This window comes from Sphaeramia orbicularis, chromosome 12 (genome assembly GCF_902148855.1).
Source record: "Sphaeramia orbicularis chromosome 12, fSphaOr1.1, whole genome shotgun sequence".
Lineage (NCBI taxonomy): Eukaryota > Metazoa > Chordata > Actinopteri > Kurtiformes > Apogonidae > Sphaeramia > Sphaeramia orbicularis.
Window position 1 is genome coordinate 67967813 of NC_043968.1, and position 27995 is coordinate 67995807.

Genomic DNA, 27995 nt, shown 5'->3' on the forward strand with positions numbered 1-27995 from the left:
AGACCAGACCAACTCAATCTATTGCCTATTACGCTAAAATTCACAATGAAAAATAAAATGAATGTTCTCCTTAAAACGGTGGAAGATATATTTTGTGTGATAGACAAAACCAAATTTAACTTCATTACTGAGTAGTCTTAAATATGTTGAATATAAACACAACGGGGTATATTAAAGTTTATAATTGGCTGACTTGGTCAATGAAATATGAACAAAGTAGTGGAATTTCACTAAATATCTCCCTTTCACTCAAGTACTGAACTTGAGCACATGTTTGATGTGAGGTACTTTAGCATCTGAATGTCACTGTTGAGCCAGATCTCTCAAACTTGTATACACGGCACTGAATCAGACTTCTGCAAAAATATCATACATGTCTTGAGATGATGTCAAATACATGATAATCTTTTGCTACAACACCCCCACTTCCTCAGTAGGTTGGGTTCAGCTGTGGAAGTTAGTTCATTATGACCACACTATGTGAGATTCTTCAAATAGAATTTCAGTGCAGTGAAAGAACTACTATAACTAGGGAAGAATGAAAAAAATAAATAGCTAAATATTGTGGCTGTGACTCGAGTCATGACTTGACTCTGTTAATTTCAGTTTCCCTGAAAACATATAAAGCTCATGATGTGATTTTTGCAATACCTGTGTAAAGAACTTTTAGGTCAAATAGAAAATGTGTGTATGCAATTGTTTGAGAGTGCATATATGTGTGGAGTCAGTTATATGATTTGTATGGTAGGGGATGGATGTCTCTCCTTTTAAACATGTGTTACAAACCACCCCAGCTGCTGTATAATCACAGTGGATTAAAAGTATAATACATTTTGCCTGAAAAATGTAAAAATGCATCCAATACCATTTTTGGTCCCTTTCCTGGGTGACAAAAAGCAAGTATCTTTCTTAATGTGCTAATTCCAAAAAATTGTGATAAACTGGAGTATGGAATGTTCCTGTAAGGACACTCCTTTGAAGACAGCAATGTTAGGATACTGGCCAGAGAAGACAAATGGTTTGAGAGAGGAGAAGAAGCCATTTTTGTGAAAGTGGAAAATCATTCCCTGCACAGAGGTGGTGGTCTGAGACACTACTTATCAAAAAATCTATAACAACATTTTCAACAACATTCCCAAGCAGTTTTCAACCAACAACCCTGACTGAAGGACTTGGACAGTGACCCATCCCCTTGTCAACAAACCTGGAACTCACACATAAGACCCACCAATGACCCTGACCCACACCACAGGGCCACCCTCTCTCTACGACCCTGAAACTTAAATTCATTAGTATATGGATTAACACCTGCACAGACCACTCCCTCCACAGGTTTATAAGTCAGAATTTCCCCACCACTTTTTATAAGTGAAGAAGTCTCCTGGATGACAAATGAAAGAGCTAAACCAGTCCAGTTGAATCTAGAAGAACTACCAAGAATAACGATGACCTGGGCAAATAAAAACCTACACAGACATCTTTTAAGAGCTGAGAAAATTCTCTTACTTCAATATAAAATAGACTACTTAAAAATGTAGTTTTCACAGGATAGTGGCACAACAAATACACACACACACACACACACATTCCATTAAGCAGAAAAAATGAGATCAGCGGTAAAATGCAACACACATAAGTGCAACAGTGATATTGATATAAAAAGATCAATTATAATGGTGATGTAGAGAACAAAACCAATTTATTGCAAAATGAACACTTCATACTTCACTTATATCTTGTTAATAATGTGTGTATACTATTCTTTTATTGACATAAGACTATTAAATGGAGAATGTATACTTGCAGTGGAGTATTTTCACACTGTGGTGTTGGTTCTTTGATTTAAATAAAGGATCTGAATACTTTTCCATCACTGATGTCAACTTGTGCAATAATTTATAATGATGTTCTTTAAAAACTGACAGAGACTTATTCTTGGTTACCTGACTGCACTTGCAACTGAACTTATGCATAAATTATGATAAATTATGCAATTGACTGATGTTCATTGATAAACTGTTATTTTGCTATTCTATTTCTATCATTTGTCCTTTCATCCTCAGTCCATGTATGTGTGAATCAATGTCATCAGTATCATCAATAGAAAACTCGTGACAACACATCGTACCTGTAGTATCATGATGACTCAGCCCATTGTCTGATGTAAGTGAGTCCCAGCAACAGAGAAATACTGTCACTGTAGAGTCGGTTCACTACAGTAACATTTACCACACAAGAGCAGCCAAGTGGACAGCAATACCAACTGAGAGAATAACACTGATACAAAGAGTGAGATATGCTGCTGTGACTATTATGTTCTGGTAAGTACCCAAACTTTTTTTTTTTTTTACAAATATGTAAGAAAAATATATGTTTTGACAAGTTTATTCAAAATCATTTGTGTAGAAGCTAAGATCGAATATGTTTTTCATCAACGACTATATCATGGCTTTGTTCGGCAAAACATTCCAAATACTGTAGAAAACATGCACAACATATACATCTATAATTGGATGGAGCTTTAAACACGCAGTGTGTTAAACCTGATAGGGGTGTGATCATGTTTCAAGCCACTTCATCTTGGCAGCAGCAAAATCTGATACTACAAGCAGATAAAAGAACAACTGTTTGGACATACTTTGAACAGATGTTGCACACTTCACATTTGTTTGATACTATACATCTGTTGGTGAGTTTTAAGGTCCTGTTAATGTTAATACATTCTGTATGTAATGTGAATTGTTTATGTACTGTCCTTGGCTGCACAAAACATATGTAAAACTACAAACAAAATTGTGTTACTTGAACACATTCATAAAATACATAAGAAAAACATATAGATATAAGAAATATAGCAATAAATGAACTAACATTGTAAGGACAAGTAAGAAAGAATATTATAATAAATTATTGAGGAAAAAATTACAATAACATTAAAGGAATATGGAGTGCTCTAAATGGCATTGTGAGAAACGCCTCCAAAAATATAAATTACCTGAAATACTTCAGTGAAAATGACAAGACTATTAATAATATGGAGGAGGTGGTGAATGGTTTTAACAGATTCTTTGTAAATGTGGGACCAGAATTAGCAACAAAAATAAAGGAACCAGAGACAACAGAATGTGAAGATGTAGAGGATTTGGGGGATAGAAACCCAAGTACAATTTTACTGGGAGCAGTTGATGAAAAAGAAACCATGAAGATAGTAAGAAACTGTAACAACAAAACCTCTACAGACTGGAACGATATCAACATGACAACAGTGAAGAACATTATTGAAGAAATCGCAAAACCACTGACCCACATCTGCAACTTGTCTTTTCTATCAAGTACATTTCTGAACAAAATGAAAATAGCAAAACTGATACCACTGTGTAAAACTGGGGATAGACATCATTTCACAAACTACAGGCCTGTTTCTTTACTCCCTCAATTCTTCAAAATACTCTTAAAACTATTTACAGACAGACTAGACATATTCATTGAAAAACACAACCTACTTACAGAAAATCAGTATGTATTCAGAACAGACAGATCAACATCTCTGGCACTAATCAAATTAATGGAAGAAATCACAGGTTGTACAGACAATTAAAAAATAGCAGTAGGAGTATTTTTGGGCCTTAAAAAAAGGCCTTGATACTAATGATCACAACACATTATCAACTAAACTGGAAATGTACGGGATAAGGGGGTTGGGTTGAGCTGGCTGAAAAGCTCTGTAAGGAACAGGCAACAGTTCATGCAAATAGATGAACATAAATCAGAGTACATGGAAATAACATGTGGGGTACCATAGGGGTCAGTATTAGGTCCCAAGCTATTTATAATATATATCAATTATATATGCAGAGTATCAAAATTACTGAAATATGTTTTGTTCACAGATGACACAAATATTTTCTGTTCTGGGGAGAATTTGCAGCAGATATTGGAGATGATTACAACAGAAATAAACAAACTAAAACTGTGGTTTGACAGAAATAAATTTTCACTAAAGCTGAGCAAAACAAAAAATTATACTGTTTAGAAAACAAAAAACAGAATCCCATGTAGAAGTGATTATTGATAATACACAAATAGAAAGAGTAAATTAAATAACATTTCTTGGTGTAATCCTGGACCACAAATTCTGCTGAAAGCCTCATATAAGCCACCATAAGAGCAAAGCTTGCAAAATGCACTGCAATTCTTGAAAAAATAAGTCATATTCTGGATCCTAAATCATTGCATATCCTAGATTCTTCACTGTTTTTATCTTATCTATCCAACTGTGTGGAGGTCTGGGGAAACATCTATAAAAGCACTCTACAGTCGATATTCGCATTTCAGAAAAGAGCAACAAGGACAATAAACAAAGAAGGATACAGAGGACACACAAATCCGCTATTTATAAAATTACGCACATCGAAATTTATGGATTTGGTTAATTTAAAACAGCGTAGATAATGTACAAAGCAAGAAATAATCTATTGCCAAAAAATATCCGGGTAATGTTCACAGAGAAAGGAGGAGGCTATTATTTAAGGGGAGATCTAAATTTTAATAAACATAAAGTGAGAACAACAATGAAAAGTATGTGCATATCAAGCTGTGGGGTGACTTTCTGGAACAGTCTGGAGCAAGAGATAAAGCAAAGTACAAACATAAATATATTTAAAAAGAGGTATAAAAAAAATTTTCTAAATAGGTATATGGAAGATGAGGGATAAGAACCATATGGGATATTTATGTGGTATATATATGTTTTATATATTTTAATGGATGTGGATATGAATTGCAGGATATTGTATATATTAAAATATTAGACAGGACTCATAAAGGAAAAAATAATATTGTTCCAAATACCCTTCAAGATTTCTTTAAATTAAGAGAGAATACTTTCAGAGGTCTTTATACTTTTGAATGTACTGAAGTGAGGACAAATGTGAGGTCTAGATATATTTGGGTTGTGGGTTTAAGTTTTACATTTTTCTACATTTTTGCATGAGTATTTGTTCTTTGGTCACCCTTTAGTATTAACTCCGTATCTGTTTACTTGTTTGCTGTGTTCGTCCCTTGGCTGTTTATTGTAAAGCCTCTTTGAGTACTTAGAAAAGCGCTATGTAAAACTGATGTATTATTATTGTTATTATTATTATTATTATTATTATTATTATTATTATTATTATTATTATTATTATTATTAATAATAATAATAATAATAATAATAATAATAATAATAATAATAATAAAAATAATAAGTTGTTCACTTCTTTGACTAAGTTTTAAAATTGCCTTAAGTGACCAATAAAGCTTTGGTGCATCTTTTTGTCAGACTAATAGAATAGAATAGAATAGAATAGAATAGAATAAATCTTTATTGTCACTGTGAGAGAAAGAATGAAAATCAGTTTAGCAGGTCTGTTTTGTTAAACAGCAAATTTTTAAAGTGTGAAAAGAAAGACCGTAAATAAAAACTATCACACAAAAATTATACAGAAAATGTATACTGAAAAATACTGACAATATACGGCACTACAAAAAAATACTGAAAATACACAAAAGGCCAACTCTATGCCATTGACAGAAGAAATATATGCAACATCTAAAGGATATATACATGGTGAAATTTAAAACTAATGCAATGAACTGACTAATGTTTATCTAAATAAAAAAATAATAATATTAAATTAAAAATCAATATTATCAACAGATAATATTGTTTTGGAAAACCCTGGTAAACCACAACTTTCTGATCGACTTTTTCTTTCTGAAAGATTATAACTTAACTCCTGAAATTTCTACTTATTTAGTCTTCACTGTGGCCCTTATCGTCTTTCATATAAAGCAGATCAGTCAACACATGTTGTGTTGCTAAATTCGTCCAACATAATTTTATCAAGTATTAACACAAAGTAATTGCTACTTATAGCCAAGAAGAAACTTTTTTCATGTTTCTGTCTGTGCTGTGCCATGGTGATGCGATGTACATAGCGTACGTGTGAAAATTGCTTCTGTGATCTGGTTGCTGATTCCCACGATACATTAACATTTAATATCACTCATCCATTTTTGCTGTTGGATGGTCAGCTTTGTCTTCCTGTTTTTATTCACAAGTCTATCTTAGATCTGCTTCTATCATCATTTTTTGCTCCCTCTGCTTGTAACATTCTGGAAATAATCAGAAAAATGTCCTGAAACCTAAAGAACTTGAGTTGTTCAAAGTGATTCTGATATTGATAAATTTCTGATTATCATTTGTTGATTATTTGATGTTTGATGAGTTTGTCATTTATGTATGTTTGGCTGTACCCTTGTCTTTCCTTCCTGGTTAAATGGAGGTTAAAACAAATAATGCATTCCCCCTAAGAGTACTACGTCCCTTTTGTCTTCAGCTCTGTACCATGTTGCAGACTGGATAGTTCAATGCTGTGGGTCCTCAAAGACCAGGGTATCAGCAGGATGACAGAGCAAAGGTGTGAAAAAGTTCATTTATTTTATTTTTTAATTCGACTGCACATACAAGGGAGAGGAAAAAAAGTTCTCAAAAACAAATGTAATTAAAAGTTTATTTATCAAAATAACAAAATCATTTTTCTACATACATCAGAGTCCAAACACTCTTCCAATCTATGTTTCCATTGATATATTCCTTCTTTGTAGAATTGCTGGGGCTGTCTTTGACACAGCCTTTGTCTTTGACATTTATCTGAGAACTTTTTGACTCTCCCTCGTACAGGGGTGTACTGGTCACAATTGATTTCTTTTTTCTTCATTGTACAGGACAAAAGGTGTGGACAGTTTCCAGTGATGAAACACCATCTCCTCAAAAACCTCCCTGCAGGTCTCAGTCCTAACTTCATCCAGGAGAGTTAGATGTCGACTTTCCTCCACTTGATCACTGTATTCACTCATAGCATGTTAATGTGTCTTTCAACTTTTTCAAGATCTCTCTGTGCTTGTTTTAATGATGACTTGTCTGTAAACTCCCTTTTGTGAAGTGGGATGATGTCTGACAGCTGACAAGCACAAGCAATGGCTCAGAAATGCAGTAAATATATCTGGAAAAAAAGACCTCATGAATCCATTTAATAAACAAAACTGTTTATGCATCACTCTGACTGCCTCTATAATTAAAACCAAAACTATGAGGACAGAAAGGAGTATTTGGGTGGAATAAGGTTTAAAAGCAAGTGTTGCTTCTCCTTGTCTGTGCATATGGCATCATCTTGTGGAGGAAATAAAAACTGCAGTAGCTTGTTATCTTAGTGTTGAGAATAAATAGCCTGAATAACAAATTGATTTATCTCAGCGGCAGCAATATTCAAAGAAAGGATCATTACTTTCACCATTCTTTCTTGGTATCTAATCTAAACTTTCAATTTCCACATTATTAAAGATGGTGAATAATTCCTAGCTCAACATGCAAAACACAAAAATGTCAAAAATGCTTTGTTTATTAGGTGTGAATTAATTCTTTACTACATAAACTTTTATGTGTTTTTATACTCTCAGCTTAGTTTTCATTTGTTGACACTCGGGAAAAGACACAGCATCAACACTCAAAACACAACCATCCTTTATACTTTCTACTGCAAAGAAACACATTTTTCAGAATTTCATCATGAATCTACTTTTTTTTTTTTTCTTTTTTTTTTTTTTTTTATTAATCTCCTGAAACAGCAGCTTTTTTTTTTTTTTTTCATCTTTTGCATGCATTGTCAATTTAGTAAGGTATAATCAGTATAAAAACTTAGCTTTGTCTTTGAACATGAAGTAGTTTGTGAAAATATGTCATTCTCATATGGAGACAGTAAATGTATTTTACTGCACATCCCAGTGTGAAGTATACAACTCTTTACTTCAGCTCCCAAACATGGCTGTGCAATGATCAAAGGGGCAAACAAAGCAACAAATCTACCCTAAAAACTTCAACTTGGTTGCAATTTTTGCAACCCACCACATCTTCCTTCAGTGTGTCACACTGCACTGTCATGTATGAAATGATATAGAACCAGTTGTGCTCAGTTTAACTCAGGGCACATAACATGTACCACCCTATACACATGATTTCCAGAACAGTCATGTTTTCTATAGCGTACTGGGGTTCTCAACATCATTTTACTTTCACAATGATGTTCCCAATGTCCTTAAATGAACTAATCTGTGTCCAAGCTTGTAACTCCTGCTAAAAAATTCACATCCATACCAAACTGTAAATGACATAAACATAAATAAAAAATTTTTCAATCTTCAAATGTCAAACACTTTTATCTCACATGCAGCTGTTGAATAAGCTTAATCTGCCTTGTTTTTGACTGATCAGCTTACTATGTGTTTGCTAGCAGGATGCAAAACAGTAGTCCTAAAGGAGAGCAACGGTTTTAAGTTAAAAAAGAAAGAAGGGTTAGTGAAATATAAAGTTCTCGTATGTAGATGTGGACTTTCTGGTAGTTAAAGAAACAAGAGGATCATTGTAGAAACAATATAAATACATAAAATATGATGAAAAAAAAAAAAAAAATCAACCCCACTTGCTTGGTGTGCAGGTTCAGAGGTGTTCTGCCAAGTGTCTGATGTAAATAAATATTCAGGTATGTAGTTAATTTTATTTTATTTTTTCTCCAGTAAATGCATCTCAGTACATATCCTTTCAGTATTTTTAACCTTCATCTTGAACAGTTAGTCTCAGTTTTAATATGGCTGATTTCAAATTACTGACAGCTGGATCGTGGAGTCCTGAACTATAGTGTAATTATATGTGTCTGCCTTCTCAAAATCAAAAGAGTCCATTCAGGAACGCTAAATCTAGGACTATTACAAACTGAAAAAGCAGATTTCTGTTAATCTGGTTTAAAAGGTCATGCTTATTTAGGACATTGCCCAAGCTAAAATCTGTATTGTAGCTTTATAGTCATCAGTCAAGTAATAACATTTCAGAGAATTCCACTTTTTTATATTTCCTCTATTTTTTCCGTCAAAGATACATTATATGTTTATATGTTTTAAGCTTTAAACTAGAGTTTACTCTGTGAGTCACATTTATTACGATAACACAAGACACAATAACCTCTATGCAATAATTCCCTACAATAGAGGTTGTAGTTTTACAGAAAAACAATCCATCTTAACTTGGGACTGACTTGTAGGACAGCAAAATGTAATATTAACATTATCTCAAATATAGAAGAGTCTGTCTCAGAAACATCGACTTTAAATTTTCTGAAAATAATATATGGGAAAAAATAAATAAAATAGCAAAAATGCTGACCCATTACACATATTTTGAATAATTTGTCACTTCTGGGACTGACTTACCAGAAAATGGATGGTTTTGGCAAGTCTTACAGTGGCAAGAAAGCTGGTGCCCGCTCACTGGAAGTCTCCTGCCCCCTTACTCTTTTCTCATTCATGCATGGGCTTGGACGATTTTGGGGATTGGATATTTAGAATACTTTACTGCTCCTGTACACAGGGCCAGTGAATCAGTAGTTGAGGCTTGACCTCTGTTCACAGGAAACCTCCAAAGTTTTTGCACTATCACTATGTAATCTTAAGGATCTGAGGGTTTGAATGGAGTGTTTTCTTTTTCAGTCCCTTTTTCTGTTTCTACTTTTTATTTTCTTTACCAGTGTTCTTAATACTAAATTTGCAATTATTTTCTTAAATGTTTTGTCTGATGTAGATGGCTACGCATCCAAAGGTTTTGTTTAATGTTTCTGTTTGAAAGAAATAAATACAAAAAATTGGTCACAAAAATGGTAGGTAATAACAGAGCCCATAAGACAGATGTAATATCATATCATTTATTAAGAATAGAAGAAAGCACAAATCTATTTACATTCACATGTATACAACTTTGGAATTACACATTTCTCAATAGTATACAGTCTGTACAAGGTTAAAGTGGCAATTTGAGTTTACAGTGTGGAACGATACACCTGAAACAATGTACACTGATACATACACACCTCTTACTGCTGTTTGAGACTATTCACCTGAGGCAATGAGTTTGTTGTGGGAAAGAAAGTGGATGCAAAAATATGAAAAACATAAAAGTCTCACTTGTCCAGATATAAGAATATACAGAGAAGTAAACGAGACTGAAACGAGCAAAAACTGCAAGTAAGGCAACAACCTGCCACGTCTCTCCGAGTTCACATTAAAAACTCGTGAAGGAGCTCCTTTCTCTTCTCCACCGCAGCTCTAAACTAAAGTGCAACGTTGTTTTGTCCCTTCGAGTGTCTGTCATCATAGTACCATGGTGGGGATGTGGTGCACCAGGGGCATCTGGTGCTGGTGGCTCAGCGTGGTCATCTGTGGGGGTGGAGGAGACACCTGGGAGGCCACGTCGGCTCCGGCCGCCACTGGCTTGTGCCGTGCGCTCTTCTGGTGCGCCCTCAGGCCCGCCAGCTGCGAATAGGCGCTCTGGCATACGTGGCATTTGTAGGGCCGTTCACCGGTGTGCAGGCGGACGTGATTCCGGAGCGTGGACGACTGGCTGAAGCGGCGGTTGCAGAAGCGGCACACGAAGGGTTTGTCCAGAGTGTGGATGCGCATGTGAGAGCGCAGGTTGCTGCGCGAGTTGAAGCCACGGTGGCAGATGACGCAGCGCATGCGGCCCGTGGTGGTGCTGGTGGAGGAGGATGGGGAGGATGAGGAGGTGCTTTCACATGAGTGGGAGTCATCTGGAGGAGGAAACAAGTAGAGGACGGTCAAAGTCGAAATATTACTTATGGAGATAACTGGAGTTCAAACTTAAGTTTTTAATTTATCCCACAACTTTTTTTGTCACAACTTTGTCTTTCGCAAGTGATTTATTCTGATAGCCTATTATCCTCTGCATTATGAATTTTTCAGTGAAAATCATGTATTTTTCTATAGCCTTTTTAATTCACTGATCGTGTAGATGTTCATAAAAGATCAGAGTAAATTCAGATCGAAGGGAAAAAATTGAAAAAGTGACCTTTTCAGCAAAAATATATTATTAACTGGACATAAAACAAGTGTCTCTATCCACTGTCATTGATCAAAGTCCATGGGTTTTACTAGTGAATCAGTGTAGAAGATGACGGTGTTTCCATGTTCACTACAGAGCCTCTGAACATCCAAGTGGGTAATATCTGATGACCATGAAAAGATGACAATCTGCATTTTACACCAATTACTGACATATTGATAGGATTTGTGGATCAACAGTTAGTCTATTTAACATTAGCTTGTCAATAGATGCAATTGGTCGGCGGTAGACGTTTGGGTCTTTATCAGTTAATTTAGTATTTGTGTAGGTTATTGGGAATAAAATCAACAAAATACAATGAAGGCTGTTAACTTGTAAGTCATCAAATACCCATAGTCGATCGTTACGCACACACAGAACACACAGCAGAGGATACACAACTACTGGACTATATAGTAAAGTGACTGACCATTCCTGTTCTTCTTCTGGTGTTCCTCCTCTGCGCCCGGGACCCCCGGGATTCCCAGGAATGTGTTATGTGTGTTTCCATACCACACGAGAAGCTCTTGGTCTGGTGGGATTGTCTGGATATGGAGAAAAAAAACAATGATCATGAAGTGGATCCATCTTAACGCAACGTGACGCTTTACTTTCCTAGTTCCAGACGCAGCATGTTTATGTCTCAATTTGTCCAGCAGGTGGCGCTAGTCTGCAGGACAAGACAGAGGCAACTAGGCGGTCTCTAAAATCCTAGAGAAGCAGTAGCAGTCCATGTAACTACCCTCACCTCCACAGCTTTGTAGAAGATACTGCTGCCGATCTGCACCACCTCCAGGTTTTGCTCCTGCTCGTTGCGGGCGCACTTGATGTATGTCATCCAGCTGCGCTGGTCCTCCTGACTGGCGTCTATAAAGTAGCGCACAGTGCCGTCCTCATTGAACACCTGAACGCACAGAAACACCAGGGATTAAAAAGGATACATATTTTTAGTTCAGAGATGATAAACTTAGAAACTACCTCCACTTTATGGTCTAATCAGTACAGGCTGAATAAATGGAAGTGAATCAGAAAAGGCCTCGCACCTCCCACATGAGGTTGTTGTTCTTGAGCAGGTCCACGTGCTCGGGGGACAGGACTCTGCCCGTGAAGGGGCCCATCTCGGTCCCTGCTTTGATCCAGGTTTTTGAGAAGATGCCCAGACCTTCTCCGGGGATGGAGCTTTGTGCGATGATCACCTCACTGGGCAGCACCAGACTGGACAGCTTCTGCACCTCTGCAAAAGTGAATAAGACGTGTGAGCAAACACAAATACACTTGAGGAAATGTAGGATGTGTATCCATAAGTGGGTTGAAGTATTAAGGTATTTCAGGCCTAGTTCAGAGGAGGATAAAACAGTGGATCTGGTTTTGCGGTCAGAGTTGTTTTGCAGGCTGAGTGGATGCCAAAGCTCCTCATGAAACAGGATTGCTCCAAAAGTCCTGAAAGCAGTAAATGGACTGGATCTTATTTTAGTCACGAAATATTAAGCTACACCTTATCCTCCGTTTAATTCGATTATGTGGCTGAATTGAAAGTTTTTGTTGTGTAGAGAAACCCCCTCGGAAAGCATTTTCATTCGCAACAGAATGGGTGTGTGGGGGGGGATCTTGCGCTTCTTTAATGTCAAAATCAAAGATTTTTTTTTATTTGAGGCTCCTAAAAAAGACCGACCGAATAAGGGTTAAATGGTCCTCTATTGCCGAGGGTCCAGCAATTTGTCATGCTTCAGATGTGATATTCATTAAACTTTACTGGAAAAGAAACGGCTAATTCCAAATTCATTATCCTTTTAAGAACTTTGTAGCAATAAATTTGCACTGAATGAAACGAGGACTTGTTTAAAAGACTCAGGAATTTCTGCAACAAAAAAATGGAAAGGCGATTAGATGGTTGACATGCTATGAATAGCATTAGATTTAGCCTTCACGGTGCATTATGCGAGGAACAGCAAATCTTTTAAGGAGAGAAAAAGAGAAAAGCTCTGGAGCCCCATAGCTGCCAAGAGAGGAAAAGAGACTGTCCGGAGATTGATGAATGCGGGATAAAAACCCGGGACATCTTAAAGAAAGGAAACCTTTCTCTCTTCGAGGTTTAAGTGGAAACTTTCCCAGGTCAAGCACAAAGTTAACCAAATGAATTTAATGCCCCGCGTCTTTCAATCAGCGGCAGTTACACGCCTAACAAGTCTCTGAACGCCGAGGTCTGGGAGAACTGCAAGGGTTAATGCGTTAAATGGATCGAAATAAAAGAGGGAAAATGGAGAAAATAGTAACAAATGAAGCACACCAACCTTGGGAAAGAAATGTCTGAGAAGTTGGGTTGGAAGTGAAGCAAAGACGCAAAAAGTTTGTGGGAAGGTTAAAAAAGGACTTGTGGATCAATACAAATTTGCTAAAAACTGCAGACACTTTCTGATCCCACAGGCCTAATTATTCCAAGTGTGTAAAATAATGTTCATCACAAAGTCAGGTGTAGTTAAAACACATGGGCTAAAATTACATGGATTTACCAAAAAGAACCCAAATTAAACATCCGTTTACGCACAACAAAAGACATGAACAGAAAATAATAAGACGTAATCAAAGTATGTCAATAAATAAACCAGTAGGTGCGACAACAGTGAATTAGAAGCACCAACCTCCAACGAAGGACTGAGCCAGGACCTCGGCGGTGAAGGCGGTCTTGGGGCTGCTGCCGCTGCCGCCGCCGCTGTGCCGCTCCTCCGCCAGGTGTTCTCCCAGCACGTTCCTCCACCTGCCGTACAGAAAACTGTGCAGGATGTCCGAGGTGATCACGTCCGACAGCGAGCGGCTGCCGGGCGGACACTTAAATCCAGCCTTGAGAGCCAGAGCGTCTGCAGGTAGCACGGAGCCCATGTTGCAAGAAAGGAATAATAATAATACTAATAATATTACGGAAACCCTGAAAATGACAACAGGGGAGCAACGACAAGACGAAGAAAGAAGAGTGGAAGAAGTAGTGAACAGTCAGAGCTGCTCCTCCGTCCTTGTGCTCCACACTGCTGTCTGTGCGTAAAGCTGCCCTGCCTGGCGCTGAGGGTCTCTTTATAGAAGTGGCTAGTGTGACCCCTGTCTAATTACTTATTAATGACACACCCCTCATCGTGTGGAGCTGCGTGTTGCTGCTGCTGCGGCACCGCCACGAACCATCTGAGGACATAAAAAAAAAAAAACCCACACACACAGGAGAGAGCGAGAGCGCATGGACAAAACTTTACTCCATCTGCGCGTAAAGTGGACCTCAAATGATTGCAACGTATTGTGCAAAGCTACAAATGCATGCAGACTTCTGGGGGAACAATACAAGGGGCTTTCATGTTCCTAAAAATGAAAAATGAAATGCCTCAAATGCTAACATGAAAAAGGATCAATCAAAGCGCACAGATTAATTAAAAGGCTGGAAAGTGTAGGCCTAAGTGTTTCAACTAATGAGAAATAATACAACAGAAAAACTAAAGGCCAGGGTAAATAAATAAAATCAAAACAGGTTGCACCGCTGTCGGTTTAAGTGGGAATTTTTGCGGTTTTCCGTCCATAGAAGTGGGTCATTGAGTCTGGGAGTTGCTCGCCTATTTTTTTCTCAGGCATTTCGTATTCATGCGCTGGTAATATGAATTTTTTTTGTGAGGAGTTAGCGCGGGAATAATAAAGAATGGAAAACAAGCTCGACGTGTTTTACAGCATTGTTCGCATGCAAAAAATGCAAAGCTGCTTTGACGTGGTTCACTTCTGCGGCCCTTGTGGAGGTAAGCGGTTTAATATTCATGGATGTTCTTCCCCCCCACACCCCCCGCCCCCGCTCAACCACCACCCCACCTCACCCCATCGGTATTGTGACAACGTTTAGATGAGTATATACGGCCGCTTTTCTTCTCAGTAGTCACAGTCCTCTGTGTTTTTTCCTCGTTTGCCTATTTTTCGGGCTTGATGGACTGGAGTCTAAATGGGCAGTTTTCCTTCTTTTCCAGCAGAGAGGACATCTTTATTCCATCCCCGGCTCACAGGTTTCCTATTCAGCTCCCCTCCAAGTAATGTCAGGGCCCTGAAAAGTGCTGCAAATCAATCTTTCATGGTGTTTTGAGGGCAATTTGACATCCATGCACTAGTCTTTTCACTCCTACAACTACAAGGGGGATTGTCCGAAAAAACGGGCAAGTTGTGCCTCAATGTCTCCCTGTCTCTGTGTCTCTCTGGACGAATATGGACTATGGCAATGTAATGGGAAAGAAGATATGGCAACTAAATACAATAGCGGAGAGGTTTTTGAGCAGCACAGATACTGAAAAGGCAAGGTGAGTGACAGGGCACGAAAAAAGATTACCGCGAAACAGCTGCTTTTTATGAGCGGGCCCCTCCTACATTTGTCTCCTTTTCCCAGATGAAATTTCTCTGCTCACAGAATGGGATTCTTTCTCATCTAGATTGATTTACATTTATAGCATTCATCGGCACAAATCCGAGGTAAATGGCGGGGACAGGGGGCGGGGCCGTTCTTTATTAAAGAGGAATTAAATGAATTGAATTGGGGTAACGCATGGATTTGATTTGCTTATTTATGCATTAACCTATGGCATTATTTCTAGCTGGTAAAGCCCCGGGCATGTCAGCAATGGCAAATCATCCTGCTTAGCCGCCCTATTGTAAAACAATTTGCGCTATTCTTCTGTCCATTTAAAGCTTATCAATTTAATGTGGATGATTGACAATTATTGCACAAAGAGTGTGGTAATTGTTTTATTTCAAAGAGCTGGTGGGAAACCTATCAAAGAAAAGCGTTTGTTTGGGGATAAATAAACGAGTTTTACGCTCATCAGGACATGGGCGAATAAGCCTCGAGAAAATGTGGAGAAATGGACTCGAGTTTGTCCATAAAATAGATTAGAACATGTGAACTTTGAGGGTAAGACAAAAACGTGAAAAGTTTACAGATGGTCAAATGTTGCTTTAAATGGGACTGTATTTTACGCGCATTTTACGCACGAAAAAATGGGAATTTATTGCAAAAATTTGTAACTTTTTCTGCAAACATAAACAAATGAAAATCAGGCATAATTAAACCACCGGTTACTGGAATAGTCGAAGTCACGTTAAAATGCAGTGGAGCTGACTCAGGCCTGCGGAGGAGACGCACACACTCTGCGCGTCCAGCTGGGCGGACGGAGCGCGGAGTCCCGGGGGAACCACGGCAGGGTCATTAAAAACAGATTAAGGTAGCTGCCACAGTGGGCTGGATACTGAAGATCGGCTTATCTGTTGCAAAGGTGAGTGGGGCCCAGGCAACCCCCTCCCCGTCTAAACACACCCCTTCACAAACACACACATTCAGTGTCCTCTGCGTCGGACAGGACAGAGGGAGGCAACACACCTGCCTGATGTGCACGAGTGGGACGGGCCCACGACATGTGCGTGCGTGTGCGCTTTAATTCTTTTACGCAGCAAGGTTTTCAGATTGTTTCGATCTTTACTTGTTATTGCGAAAATATTGAGACGAATAAAAATATTACATTCATGTTTTGTTTTTAAAATTGGTGTGAATGTAGTGAACGAAGCGAAAACTGAGATCTATGAAAACAAATCATGTAAAACGAGCTGAATTAGCCTACAAGTAAAATACGGAATTTTATATTAGACTTCAGTTCAAACCGCATCATCAGATTCACGTACAAGCTGAAGTGTCGATTTTGGTAGGGGATAGGTGGGAGCCCTGCCTCTATATTTTCAATAAAACATGAAAGACGCATAACAGCATTATTAAAAACCCTATAGCCTAACTACTTTTTTTTTCATTGCGGTTTTATATCCAAAATATGAATTGGACATGGAGGTGAAAAGATTTGATTAGTGTTTCATTCGTTTCATGTCAAAACGTGTTGCAGTTCTGTTTCATTCAGCAACACCCCTTCAAAAAACCATGCCAAAACACAAATACTATATATGCAGAAAGGATTGAACATCGTGACATGAAATCCTTCTAAAACATGCAAACTATTAAAGTTGAAATTAATAATAATAATAATAATAATAATAATAATAATAATAATAAAAATAAATTATTATTATTATTATTATTATTATTATTAATAATAATAATAATAATAATAATAAGAAGAAGAAGAAGAATACTGATGTAATTTCATCAAACAAAAGACAAAAAAAAAGTAGAAGAATAAAACTGGTTATACTGTATGTGTTGTGTGTGGGTTGACTCACTATGGAGATTTTATTGGCTAAATGAGAGGAAATTATTCTGCAGGAGCATAAATATTATTTAAAATCTATTAAATTTAGACCTGTGTCAACCAGTACCTTGTATTTTCCTTTAAACAAAAGTATTTTCACCATAGAGTAATTAGCAAAGGCAAAAACTGAAGCATAAAAATGAAGTAGAATACAGGAAATGAAGTGTTTGGCATTTTGGCAAAGTGCAGTGCAGACCATAACCTCTTAGCTGCACATTATATTATTGTTTTATTTTTATTGCTGTCATGGCCATCAGTGGCATTAGAGGAGAACAGCACTGTATTTAGTTTATCTACAAAACTGCCATATTTAAATGTCATGACCAGTATGTTGCTGTATACGTCCCAAGACTTTTCTACTTGAAAATCTGTGAAATATATACAGAGCACTGTACGCAGAGACTTAGAAGCAGGCTGTTAAATCCAACGGACCACAGAAATGGAATGATTTACAAAGACATCTGTAGTTGGACAGACTGAGGCCATTGTGGCCAAGTCACAGAGGAATGAATGGACATGTTTTCAACTTAAGCTGTGATTTATTCTGTTTATGGGTAACATGTCTTACACAGGATGTTCATGGAAAAGGGGACAAATTATTGACATAAGGCTCAACGTGTAAAACTAAAGGATGAAGGAATTAAGAGAATTTTAACTGCATGACTTGACCTGTGTGAGGTAATAGATAAATGAAAAGGGCTAAAAACAAAAGGAAAATATTAAATAAAAAATCTAAAAACTGTGCCTGTTACAGAACATAACTGGAGTACAGCTGGACACTGCATTAATTTAAAGGAAGCCAAAGTTACATATCACAGAAACAGCACCTTAAAATTGAGAGCAAAAGATGACTAACTGCTTTTACCCCCTTATTATAAAATAACATTTTCTTCTCATAATTTCTAACTATAAACCTCAACCTATGATGCAACAGATTTTCTGCTGCTTTGTTCTTGATGAAATAACTGAGTTAAATAAATTGCAGAATCAAATACAGCCCTGTTACTAAAAACCTAAAACTTACAATGTCCCTTTTTTGTAAATTGTCAGGTCAAAGTTATTTGAATAGATTGGCAATCTAATAGTCACATCAACTCATTAAACTGTTCTCTCCACAGACTTCTGACCTATGATAGTTTGTTACCTTCTCCAGTCAAATATCCCAGTTCAGCTGAGGTTTTAAATGATGAAGTATTAAATAAACACTGACGGATTAAAGAAAAATAATACCTGTAAACTTCAGTCCTGGAGAGTAAATTATTATAAGGTGTCTACAATGGACCAGCGGGTCAGAAGTGTCTATGGGGACATCGTGTTAAAAAAAAAAAAAGGAAGAGGATCAAAATCAAGGGTTGGATTTGGAAACAGCTGCACAGCATCAATGCAGAGGCCACGGCGGGGCCACAGGGGCCACTGTGGAAGGAGCATCCCCACAGAGCGCAAAGATGTGCACTGAGTGACAAAGCTCGAGGAGCTCTGGAGAAGGTGGAGGGAAAACTCCATCACTGCTTTTGCTGTACTGTTAACATGTGCAATGTCACAGATTATGAAGCAGCAGTGGATGATAAACTGGAGAGGAAATCTATCTGAAATGGGCAAAACTGGAGAGTAAAGTCCAGGAATGTGTTATTTTTAATCACTCAGCAGAGGAAGAATATTAAAAGTAAAAGTCTGTGACTACAGGGGCAATGAAATGATCATGATAATTATGGTGTGATTTTATGTCATATGGCAACACAGTTTTTGCATGCTGTCATTTTATTTCAGTGGCTTTCTCACAATATGTAATTTTGTCTTTTTACAGTCAACAGTTTTTCTGCGTTTTACTTTCTTCAAACTAATGTGATATATTCTGATGAGAAAGGGTTTTGCCATTTTAACTTTTCAATGTTGTGTTTGGGGTCATGGTGTTAAAACAAATGTTCTGAACATGAAAACTTTAAATCTAGTACAAAAGTTATACATGAATAAGAACTCAGAATACCCTAATTTTTCTTAAATGTATGCTAGCTTTTACAATACTTAAATCAAAATGGACACCAAATCTCAAAATTAGAACCAAGTGTATTAATCCCGATATATTTTGTGTAATAGTTTTCATCTAGTTTCATCTTTCATGTTGTAATTTCATCTGTCATTTTACATAGTATTTGTTGCATCTTTTGCACAGTCTTTTTTTTTTTTTTTTTTTTTTTTACAGATAATTTAAAAGATGAGAGAATTTCTTCTGTTTTCAATTGGGATCAAAAATCAGCCTTAAAACCACTGAAAGATAATGATAATCAACTGACATGAAAATGTGCCTTATGACATTCATTGGTAGTTTTCATAGATCAAAACTTTAACCTGAGGGCATTAAAATGATGTACCATATGAATTAATCATCCTTTAACTTTTCATGAAACGTGTCAACTTCATTTACTAAGTTATATATGTAAATTCTCCAAATATCATGAAATAATGGAAGGAACAATGACTAATCTCCAAAAAAGAATGAAAATAAATATAACTGTAAAACCTCAGGTGCTCCAACAAGAGATGTGCAATTCCTTTAGCTCAATAACCACATATGAAACATGAACGTGTGATGCAGTTAACAGTAAGACTAGTGAAGATGGTGTCATTCAACCACAAGAGAGGCTTGCGGACAATTATTTGAACTTGAGAATGGGCAATAGACTATAGAAAATAGATATTTTCTGTTTATAAAACATGAAAACATACAGTCGGCCTAAATATCCTCTACGGATCTTCTGTTAGTATATACACAGAGCTCTCAAAGATTCAGATGTGAAACTATAAGCAGATTTGAACACTTCAGAATACAACAAAACACAGCCAAATGTTAGTTAGAAGAATAACGTCCAATAAAAATCAGCTTAACAGTACACAATAAAGGTAGTCTGGATGTTTTTAATACATGGTTAACTGTACACATAAGGAAAATAAACACCATAATTAGACATTTTCAAATTATATCCCTTTTCATTAAGAAATGACGTTAATATCAGAATCATGTTTCCATAATGATGCATTATTTATCTCATTTATATTAGATCACACAAAGAAATAAAAAATTAATTAAAAAGTTATTAGCATTGGACTGAGTCCAGCATCCCACTGAGTCCTGGTCTGTGATGGACTCAGTGGGATGTTGGTGAACTGGGAGGTACCAAATAAGACAAAGTTTTTGATCATAATACTTAAAACATAAAAATACTACACTTAATTATTATCACACAGGTAGAATTGCAAAGGCTTAGCAGTCTTGAATAGTTCAGGTACAGAACATACACAAAAAAGAAAAAAAAAAAATCTACCACGTCTTCGTTTTCTTCATAACAAGATGCAACATCGAATTTCAAATCACACATTCACAATCTTTTTAACATTTTCAGTATGAAAACAGAACAGAAAAAGAGGGACAAATTTCCTGCAACAGTGCTCACAGGAAAAGTAATTTTATAGTTATATATTTCTATATATATGAAACATATATATTTTAAATTAACAGTCAAATATATGAGCATATATACATAGTTTTACAAGGTAGCAAAGGCAAAAAAGCTATTTGCAACATCCCCCTAAATCCTATATCAGATCAATGTAATAAATTATCCATGACATTTCCATTTGAAAAAAGAAAAAAACATCTTAAAACTACAAGTTAAAAGTCTGTCAAAATATTAGAGAACCATCTTTGTTTCAAAAGTGAAATAAGATATTGCACCTTCTTGTTTTTTTTTTTTTTTTTGTTTTTAACCCAGAGTACAATAAAATGACAATGAAAAACAGCATACAATGCACAACAAGAATTAAATTCAAACTACTGCCATTGGCTGACATTAATCCTTTGTTTAAACCTTGTAACAAAAAGAACATTTCCTGTAACAAAACATCACAGTTTCATTTCACTGAATTATGTAAAAGGAAAAAAACAAAACACATTTCACACTTGTTTTTTTAAACATCTTATGACATATGACAACGATATTCAAGACTGCTAAGCACATAGTCATGTTTCATTGAACAGAACTAGAAAAAATAGATTATATTGCCTTTTGAAATGTTACAACTCTTGGGTTTCGTTTTGGCGGTACAATCTGAGTCATACAGGAAAATATAGAAAACGAAAAAAACAAAAACAAAACAGCTCTCTCAAGTCCAAAAAGGGATCCCAGATACTGTCTATTCAAAATAACAGTGTACATAAGCATTTAGTAACAAATAAATGTTCCTGATTTAGAAATATTACTTTATCATATAAGTCATTCTACAGCTAGTGTTTCTCACTAAGAAAAAAAGTCTTCAAGGCGTTGCAAATCTAGAACCCTCGGTTAAAAAAGGGCTTTTCCATCCTTTCAGTGATTCAAGTCTTTAACTTGGGGCATCTTCTCTAATGATCCTGCAGGACAACATCACATCAACATGATTTATGCGATCAGTTTTCTTCAACCATTTCCAGTCTACATGGTCATATGCTGCAGTGGCGGTGTGTTCTTACCTGAAGGCCCGGGGCTTGTGCCTGCTGCGCGCCCTGGTTGAAGTAGGCCATCGGCTGTCGGTAGAAGTCCACCCAGGCGTTGTAGTCGGTAGTCGAGGTCTGAGGCTGTGATCCAGGACCAGATGTCTGGCCTGGAGGTGAGAGAGAAAAGAAGAGATGGAACAGATCAAGAGCGAATAAGAAAAGTATTTAAAGAAGTCACAACAGATGCTTGTGCTTCTAATAAAACACTTCCATGCGCAGCTCACCCAGGCTTTGCTGTATTCAGGACCGGTGCTTTGCGCTTGGCTCTGCTGGCCTGAAAACAAAACAAAAAAAACAACAAAAAACAAGCACCAATGACACTTTGAATGAGCTGAAACAATTCATTGAGTCAATTTAAAAAAAACATTCAATTACAATTTTCCTAAATTGAAGCTCTATTCCTTAATTTCACTGCTGCTAATAATTGCTTCCACTGTTGCGTTTCATATGGATACTTACTGTGACGCACATGACACCAGGATCAACACAAACAACATGGAGCATAGCTCAGAAGAGACGAGAACAATAAGGCAGAAAATGTCTATGTGTTCACTTTTGTACACTGGAACCATCACTTACTCCTTTAACCCTTTAACAACAGCAATCTCTGCAGCACTGCATTTTGCACATTACAGCATTCAAATTACTGTAACTCCTGAACTGTTTGCGCTATCCACAAAATTCAAACCGCATTGGAAAACTGAGATCCTGAGCTTTCCGGCGCTATATAAAACTTCACAGCAGCAATGTGGGACTCTATTACAAGTAGAAAGAAACTGTTTCAGAGACTTCCACTCAGGCTTAAGAAACGCCTGGAAATAAAAAATATGAAGCCATAATATGGATACTGAACATTCAAGGCAAAAAAAAGCATGTTTGAGCACATGTAAAACGGTTGAAAGTTTATTTCTGCAACCTCAAAAAGTTTCGTTATGATATTTTTACAGTTGTTTCTGATAATAAATATGCTAAAAACTTCAAGTCCATTTTTTCTTTTTTAGTAAAACACGTTGTTTTAAGCAGTTATTTTATAATAATAAATAATGGCCAGAAATTGAAAGTTAAGCTCTTCTTGAAAACAAAGGTGCAAAAGATTTGACAAAAAACCCCAAACATTTTCTGACCTTTATTGCAAAGAAAACATGAAGGCACCTAGGCGGCCTCTTATAATGGCAGTCTTAAAATGGTTAAACATTTAATCTTTCACACAAACATTACAAATATTTATCTTTCTTTTTTTTCAGTTGTATGTTAGTTCCATGTTAAGTTGGATCTACATGTGTTAAAGACTGCAGTGCACATATTGTTTGCAGATGTCATTTGACTTGTTTGCTCTTTATATCTATAGATATTTTTATATATACACTTTTATACAGTTGTTTTTGTTAATTGTATTTAGATTTTTTTATATATATACTTTTAGTGGTTGTTTCAGCTGGTTCTGGAATGAAGGACAAGTTTTCATTTTCAGACATGTCTTAGACATTTCCATAATTTTTTTCACCTATTCAAATAATCGTTTAATGAAATTGAAGGACATAATCAATAGAATAGTCAATTACAAAAATAATCGACAGATTAGTGAATTACAAAATAATTGATAGCTGCAGCTCTACTTAAAACAAGAGTGAATACCTTTAAGAGGACTTTTTAAAGCTAAACAGATATTATCCTTTTATAACCATAAATATGTAAATAAAAATCAATAGCATAAATAATGTTTTAAATGAAATCCTTTTTTATGATGGCTCCCGTTTGTAAATGTGACAACCTTTACACTATACTCAATGGAAAACATCAGGTGTTTGGACAAACAAAAAGTCTATTCATTAAGTGTGTTTCCATTCAGCTGTGTTAATTTCAATTTTCAATTTGTGTTAAAAAAAACAAAACAAAACAAACCCAAAGTGTAAACCTAAAAAAAGTTTTTATGTTTATTTTTTTCATTGCATAACAGCTGGTGTATAAAAATGCAAATGGGTGTAATGAAAACAGGTTTTGCTGATAATTGTGCATTCATGTTTGGCTCAATGGGGAGACTGCAATATTCACTGAATTAAAACAACAAACCAATGAAGAAAGAAAAGAAAACAATGAACCGTTAGCATGTATAAAGAGCTCAAGGAATAAATGTTAGACAAAGTGGTTTAGTGTGAGATGAAAAGCTTAAAGCCAGCTTCAGAATTTTGTCAAATTATCTCATGCCCATCACCAGCACAGGTCTATTATTGTATCAAACACCAACTGGGAAGGTTTTGCATTTCTTTTAGAAATTTTTTCTGAAAGTTCTGTTAAGCTGGAAACCCACCTATTAAGAGAGCGTAGAAAAAAGTCAAAGTAAACATTTCATTCATCACAGTAGCATTAGTGTTGTCTATTATGTGATAATGAATACTCTTTTCTTCACTTGCCTAGCTTTTTATAATACTGCTCCCAGTCCATCTGGCCTGTCTGGGATCCATTGTGACCTGAAAGCAGACAGATCACAGCGGCGGCGTTACAGAGCAAGGCTGTCTTTTCTATTCCACCTTCTGCTTTCATCTGCTACTGCACTAATAATTCACATCAACAGTGCATATCCATGCAGGAAGGGATATGGTTAGCCACAGGGAATATCATCATTTACAGCACACAGAACTTTAAATACAATGCAGAAAAACAGTAAAGCCAGTGATGAAATAACAATAGAGAGCAGTAAATCTGGACAGTTCTCCAGGTCTCAGACCATTTGGTTGCTTGTATTTTTATAGATGTGACTTTAGAAGGATTTTAAGTGGAATAATTAAAAGAAAGTACAGGGAAGAATAAATGAGTTGTATTTAACTCACTGTGGTCCTGCTGGCCTTGAGGCTGCCATATCTGAAAGGTTGTACCCCATCCTCCTGTCATGAATGTCTGAGGGCCACTACGAGTGAAAAAACCCCCCAAAACAAAACAGAAGAGTCTCAACAGATTTCAATGCATTATGTTTCCATGATGATGATTTAGAAGAGAGATGTGGAGGCCTTACTGCTGAGGTGGAGTGGTTGGTCCCTGGCTGTAGGGGTTCATACCGAAGCTGCTGTTGCCCCCCATCCCTGGACCCTGAAGCACAGAAAAGGGGAAGGAGGCGGCAAATAAGAGACCACACTTGTCTTTAAAGGGAACCAACAGGCAAGGTCAAAGGGCAGGACCAGCCGCTGATGCACTCCATTAAGTCCATTTGATGGATTCTTTATGTTTAACCTCTGGTGACATCCGGCCGGCCACCAGTGTCCACAGTGGGCCCAGGAGCTCCCCACACTGACATGTGTGCTCATGAATATCAGGCCGGACAATAAAGGCAGACCACCTACCCCAATTCTCTCATCGATCAGCTGACGGGCCTTCTCCAACTGCTGAGGGGTGCCTCGGATAGAGAAGATGCGGACATTTGGGTCAGTGTTGGGCGGTGGGTTCCTCTGGAGCTCCACGTGAGCGCGAGACTGCTCCTTGATGTTCTTGATGGTTTCCCCACCTAGAAAAGACATGACTGATTTAATAAGGGATGCACTGATCTGCATTTTTGGATTATTAATTCGTTGTTGGGTATGCCCAACTGTGGAAGAGACTGCATCATTCTTTTGTTAAAGGCAACATCAAGGCTCGACTTGACTTTCAGAACTTTGTAAAATAAACGTATACATGGAGTCAATTATGTATTAAATAACTACTCCAGTGCAATAAACAGCTTTACAAGCTTTGCAAAACAACTTTTGTGTAAATAGGAATTTAAAAATAATAATAATAATAATAATAATAATGGATTAGATTTATATAGTGCTTTTCTATGAATGCATATTCAAAGCGCGTACAGTGGATCCATTATTCATTCACTCACATGTTCACACTCTGGTGGTGGTAAACTACATCTGTAGCCACAGCTGCCCCGGGGCAGGCTGACGGAAGCGTGGCTGCCAATCTGCGCCTACGGCCCCTCCGACCACCACTGAATATTCATACACCAGTGTGAGTAGCAGCACTGGACGCAAGGAGGGTGAAGTGTCTTGCCCAAGAACACAAAAGCACATGACTAGGACAAAGCGGGATTCGAACTGCCAACCCTTCGATTATTGGACATTAGACATTCTATTACGTAGCAAAACCTGAGAGAATCTATTACCCCTTTTCCACCAAACTGCTTCCAGGGCTGGTTCGGAGCCGGTGCCTGACTTGGCACAAGTTCTTTGTGTTTCCACCGCCCAAGCACCGGCCAGCTGGTTCCAAAGTGATTCCAAACAGGTTCCAGGCAGGCACCAACTTCAAGCTGGGCTAAACCAGGGCCAGACTAAGCACTGATGACACAAACCCCTTCGTCATCGGTGGGCGGGGTTATAGACCCAAACGGGATTGGCGAGAGCTATGAACCCGCAACAATCCCACATTTGGACCTGCTGGACTGGGTTTTAGGGGACCAGTGAATCCGACTACCGGTGCACTGAACTCGGACACAGCAGACACGGACTGGAGATTTTTGAGAAACATTATGGACATTAAAATGCTAGCTACTGGTATGCTAACAACAAGCTAACAACATGTCCATGTTGTCTCCGAAACGCTGTTTCCTCGGTGGGTTGATAAAAGGCAGAACTGAACAGAGTAGTTAACTGAACCATGTTTCAGTAGACAGAGTTATTGTTCTAACTGTAATTAACAGTGTTCCAGTAGACAGGGTTACTGTCCACATTGGGGAGAACATGTCAAAATAAACCACGGTTTGTTTTTTTGTTCTTTACAGTTGCTGTCCATGGACGAGGAGGCAGATTCACACCAACAGCACCTGGATTTTTCTTCCCTTTTGTAAAGTTTTTAAAGCATTTTTTGCATATTTTTATACTTCAGTGAGAATAAAATCATTAAATGGATAAAGTTCATTTTGTCCGCATTTTTCTATGCCTCACATAAAGTTGGGTAACAATACTGCTCTGCTGACCTCACTAATTATCTGTTTACAGACTATCCACGTATCTACACACACTACCGGTCAAAAGTTTTAGAACACCCCAATTTTTCCAGTTTTGTATTGAAATTCAAGCAGTTCAAGTCCAATGAACAGCTTGAAATGGTACAAAGGTAAGCGGTGAACTGCCACAAGTAAAAAAAAAAAAAAAAAAAAAGGTAAGGTTAAACAAAACTGAAAAATAATGCACAATTCAGAATTATACAAAAAGGCCTTTTTCAGCGAACAAGAAATGGGTTAGCAACTTAAAGCAGTTCTACAGCAATGGAGGTTGATCAAGCCTCGAAAGTTGGTGCTACCAATTCTTACAGGTGTCCCAACGTTTCTCAATTCCTTCCAACCCCCTCTGTCTGCATAAAAGTAGTGCTGGAACACACTTTGGTACCATACCGCTGGGAGCATTATTTGAACAGTATTGTACTGCAGAAAGTAGTGTGTTACTATAAAAATGGCGAGGAAAAGGCCATTAACGATAGATGAGAGACAGACCAACATAACTTAAAAATGTAGGTCTTTCCTACAGAGAAATTGCCAAGAAAGTCAAGGTGTCAGTACGTCCAGTTTCCTTCACCATCCAAAGGCACTCAGAAACTGGGGGAAATGCTGACAGGAAGAGGTCTGGTAGACCCAAAGTCACAACACAATCAGAAGACAAGTTTCTGAGAGTCAACAGCTTGTGTGATAGGTGACTCACAGGACAACAGCTTCAAGCACAGCTCAATAGTGGTCGTAGTAAGCAAGTCTCAGTTTCAACTGTGAAGAGAAGACTTGGAGTTGTAGGTTTGATCAGTCCATAACACCTTCTTCCAGTCTTCAGTAGTCCACTGGCGGTGTTTCATGGCCCAGGCAAGCCTCTTTTTCTTATTCTGAAGTCTCAGCAATGGCTTTCTTGCTGCAACTCGACCCATCAAACCTGCAACTTGAAGTCTTCTCTTCATTGATAAGAGCCTTTAAGTCCATCTGTGTAACTGAGGGCCATGTGATTTAAACCACGTCAAAGCTATGTTCTTTTTTCATGAAGCCCCCTCGTGATTACAATGATGACAATTGTTGGACCATCCAGCTCAAATGTCAGGCTATTATTGTTGATGTTTGAGGCTGATGAAAGACCAGCAACTGGTTTCTGCTTTTCTCCTTAATCATCTAAAAATGAATTGATAACCTACCACTAATAAACCAATTAAAACTCTTCTCATTGACTAATGTTTGAGCATCTATATGAAGGTAATCCAGCTCGTTTCCAGT

At 37.3% G+C, this 27995-nt stretch overlaps 2 protein-coding genes across 2 annotated transcripts in view; both read right to left on the minus strand.

Moving 5' to 3' along the window:
- Window positions 1–9820: 9820 nt before the first annotated feature.
- prdm12a (PR domain containing 12a) lies at window positions 9821–13978 on the minus strand. Its single transcript, XM_030150274.1, has 5 exons — window positions 13624–13978; window positions 12028–12218; window positions 11733–11888; window positions 11415–11529; window positions 9821–10673 (listed from the first exon to the last, which is right to left on the minus strand). The coding sequence occupies exons 1-5, from the start codon at window positions 13859–13861 to the stop codon at window positions 10237–10239; spliced, it is 1137 nt and encodes a 378-aa protein (XP_030006134.1). The 5' UTR covers window positions 13862–13978; the 3' UTR covers window positions 9821–10236.
- Window positions 13979–19864: 5886 nt separating this feature from the next.
- fubp3 (far upstream element (FUSE) binding protein 3) overlaps window positions 19865–27995 on the minus strand; it is a 43923-nt gene continuing 35792 nt past the window's right edge. The window contains exons 13-19 of the mRNA XM_030149552.1: window positions 25108–25268; window positions 24783–24856; window positions 24601–24677; window positions 24184–24240; window positions 21997–22046; window positions 21749–21880; window positions 19865–21649 (exon numbers count right to left, since the gene is read on the minus strand). Of these exons, the coding sequence (XP_030005412.1) occupies window positions 21641–21649; window positions 21749–21880; window positions 21997–22046; window positions 24184–24240; window positions 24601–24677; window positions 24783–24856; window positions 25108–25268 (560 nt within the window). The 3' untranslated portion in view covers window positions 19865–21640. The remainder of the gene's footprint in view (window positions 21650–21748; window positions 21881–21996; window positions 22047–24183; window positions 24241–24600; window positions 24678–24782; window positions 24857–25107; window positions 25269–27995) is intronic.